This window comes from Colobus angolensis, unplaced genomic scaffold (genome assembly GCF_000951035.1).
Source record: "Colobus angolensis palliatus isolate OR3802 unplaced genomic scaffold, Cang.pa_1.0 Scaffold460, whole genome shotgun sequence".
NCBI lineage: Eukaryota > Metazoa > Chordata > Mammalia > Primates > Cercopithecidae > Colobus > Colobus angolensis.
In genome coordinates this window covers 18,490-21,818 of record NW_012118044.1, presented here as the reverse complement: position 1 = coordinate 21,818, position 3,329 = coordinate 18,490, and the positions used below count along the sequence as shown (strand labels likewise).

The window sequence follows — 3,329 nt, the reverse complement described above, 5'->3', positions numbered from 1 at the left end:
TCTCCCAAGTAGCTGGGATTACAGGCACATGCCACCACACTCGGCTCATTTTTTGTATTTTTAGTAGAGACAGGGTTTCACCGTGTTGACCAGGCTGGTCTTGACCTCCTGGTCTCAAGTTATCCACTCGCCTTGGCCTTCCAAAGTGCTGGGATTACAGGCGTGAGCCACCAAGCCTGGCCCCCTTCAGGCATTTTAAAGATTGACATTTTAGTTCGTCGGCCTGGGCAGTCTTGGCCATGCAGTGGCTGTGAAGACCCCTGCCTCCTGTGAGGTGGAGGCAGCAGCCAGAGTTCACTCCTCAGTGCAGCATCCAAGGAAGGACTTTCCTGGCTGGGAGTCATGCCTGTCACCCATGGCCACCTGGTTGGGTCCCTCCCACCAGCACCTACCTGTGTCTTTCCATTGCCCCCAGGAATTTCTCAGAGTCACGTCACACTTGTTCTTAAAATACTTCAGAGAGACTCCACCACCCATTGAATAAACCCCAACTTCCTGGTATGAACCCCAGTGACAGTTTCTGCTTCCAGCTTGTTTCACCCCTTGCCAGTCTATGCTGGCGATCTATGCTGGCGATGCCCGCATTTGGCTGGCACTCACATGCCACCCTCTGCCTGGTGGGCCCCTCTTCTTTCCAGCTTCAAGCCCCTGGCAGATTGAAACGTACACTCTGGCTACACGATGGAATCACTCTGTCCAGCCCACCACCAGAGATTCTGACTTAACTGGTCTGGGGAGCGCTAGGCGTTTTGGTTTTAAGAACTCAGTGAGTTTAAGTTCTGTTCAGGGTTGACAGTGACTGTTCTCAAGTCTGTTTAGATACCACGACCCTTAGGAAGGCTTTATGACATATTTCCGCCCTGTGGCACCACCCAGGACTCTGGCTCTGTCCCTGAGGCCAGACCCATGGATACAGGTGTGACTGTGCCCGGTGCCACCAGCACTGCACCCCCTCCCTCTCAGTTCACCAGGTCCCAATCCCTCTCTATTCATACTCATGCTGGTGATTTTTCTCCATTAGCCTATTGATGTGGTAGATTACATTAATTGATCTTCAAATGTTGAGTCAGCCTTGCTTACTTGATATAAATCCCACTTGGGGCCAGGCACGGTGGCTCATGCCTGTAATCCCAACACTTTGGGAGGCCAAGGCGGGTGGATCATGAGGTCAGGAGTTTGAGACCAGCCTGGCCAACATGGTGAAAACCAGTCTCTACTAAAAATGCAAAAATTAGCCAGGCGTGTTGGCTCTGTGTATGGAGGGAAGAGGAAGTCAGAGGTGGCTGGAGCTCCAGGATGAAATAGGCGATGTTAGATATCGGCCACCTGTTGACAAGGGTCCGAGACTCAGCATGCTCTGAGTGGGTCTTCTCCCTCCCCTCTGCAGACTGCCTTGCTTCACTGTTGCAAGCTTCCTAGTAAACCACTCTTCTCCCTGCTATAATTTTATATTGCTTGTTGAAACGATATTCCAACAAGTAATATAAATATTTTTGACACACTAGGCTAAATAAAACATTTAAAAATTAATGTCACCTATTTATTTTTATTTTTCTAATGTGGTCACTAGAAATTTACAATTGCACTGTGGCTCCCACAATGTTCCTATTGGGTGGTGCTGTGCTCTCACAGTGCAACGACTTCAATCTCACCGAGACCTCTGGTTTGAGTTCAGCCAGGAAAATAGATACCACTCTAGACATCTCAAGCATGAAAGAACATAGCACCAGGGAAGGCCAAATCCTCACGAAGGGATGCAGAGCTCAGTGGTAAAGAGCACCGTTTTCTAAGAATTTGCTTTCAACAAAAATTGGGAACGCCCAATGAAATTATTCGCTGACACAAATTAAAAGAGATTGATAGATCAGTATGTGCCTTTGGCATTTAAGTCCAAAGAATTGAATGACATTGCTACTCCTCCTTCACACGGGTGCCTTCGAGGGTCCCTGCTAAGGCCTCTCCCTCTTCACCCTATGGGCAGCCTACCTGCCGGGGGTAGGGGGGTGGGAGTTCAGCGGGGGAAGCACCTGCCCAGGGCGCACCTACTGGGTGCAGGCTGCGAACCACCCGGACAGGTGCCCCCTTGGCAGGGAGGGCGGTCGCGGAAGCCGGCCAGGCCGGGGTGGGGTCCTCCCGGGGATCTAGACACGGCCCTGTGGCCTCTCCCCGCCCCAAACCTTTCCTTTTTCTCCCCGTCTCTCCCTTCCTCTCCTTCCTCCCCCAACACTGCCCGCTCCCAGCGCCCCGCCCTCTCCTGGACCTCGCACTCCCTCCGCGGAGGCCCCAGGACGCGCACGGGCTCGCAGTGGACGTCGGCGCGCGCACAGTGCATGGGTTCCCCAGCTGTGGCGCCGCGCGTGCGCGTTCCGTGGTGCCCGGTAGGGCACTGGGCTAAGAGCCCAAGAGGCGGGGCATAGACAGGAGGAAGACCGGCGGGCATGTGGGCGGGGCATGACCTGGAGGCGGGGCGGAGCGGGCGTGTGGGTGGGGCCCGAGGATCGCGGGGCCCCAGCTCTCGCCTGAGCGGCGCTCGGTGACTACCGGGTGGGCGGGGCCCGTCTGGGGCGCCGGCGGGTGCGTTTGAATCTGGTCTGAGCGCGGGAAACGGCGGGTCCCCGAGCCCAGGTGAGAGCTGCGGTGCGGAGCCGGGATTGGGTTCAGAGCAGGGGCTGGGAGGTAGCAGGGATCGGGCAGAAGCCCCTCCTCGGCTGGTCAGAGTCCCGGCCTCCACTCCCCTAAGCAGGCTGCCGACCAGCGCGCGGGCAGTGCTGCGTCTGACGGGACCGGACGGAACAGCCGACCCCGGGCCATCCCCCTACCCAGCTCAGCGACGCCCGTCCTTCCTGTCTGTGTCGGAGGAAAATCCCAGCCCCAGGCGCGGGCACTGCCCTCAGAGAGCGACCCCTCAGCCCGGGGCACTGCCCACAGAGAGCGACCCCTCAGTCCTGGGTGTCGGTACTGCCCTCAGAGAGTGTCCCCTCCGTCCTGGGCATGGACACTGCCCTCAGAGAGTGTCCCCTCAGCCCCGGGCGCGGGCACTGCCCTCAGCGACACCCCAGCCCTGAGCATGGGCACTGCCCTCAGAGAGTGTCCCCTCCGTCCTGGGCATGGGCACTGTCCTCAGAGTGTGTCCCCTCAGTCCTCGGCCTGGGCACTGCCCTCAGAGTGTCCCCCCAGTCCTGGGCATGGGCACTGCCCTCAGAGTGTCCCCTCAGTCCTGAGCATGGGCACTGCCCTCAGAGAGTGTCCCCTCAGTCCTGGGCCTGGGCACTGCCCTCAGAGTGTCCCCTCAGTCATTGGCATGGGCACTGTCCTCAGAGAGTGTCCCC

At 57.6% G+C, this 3,329-nt stretch overlaps 1 protein-coding gene across 1 annotated transcript in view; it reads right to left on the bottom strand.

The window, feature by feature from the left end:
• LOC105523415 (ankyrin repeat domain-containing protein 20A2-like) overlaps positions 1–2,774 on the bottom strand; it is a gene marked incomplete at its 5' end in the record, with an annotated part of 97,325 nt that extends 94,551 nt beyond the window's left edge. The window contains one exon of the mRNA XM_011958228.1: positions 2,261–2,774. Coding sequence (XP_011813618.1) covers positions 2,261–2,774 — 514 coding nt within the window. The remainder of the gene's footprint in view (positions 1–2,260) is intronic.
• Positions 2,775–3,329: the final 555 nt, after the last annotated feature.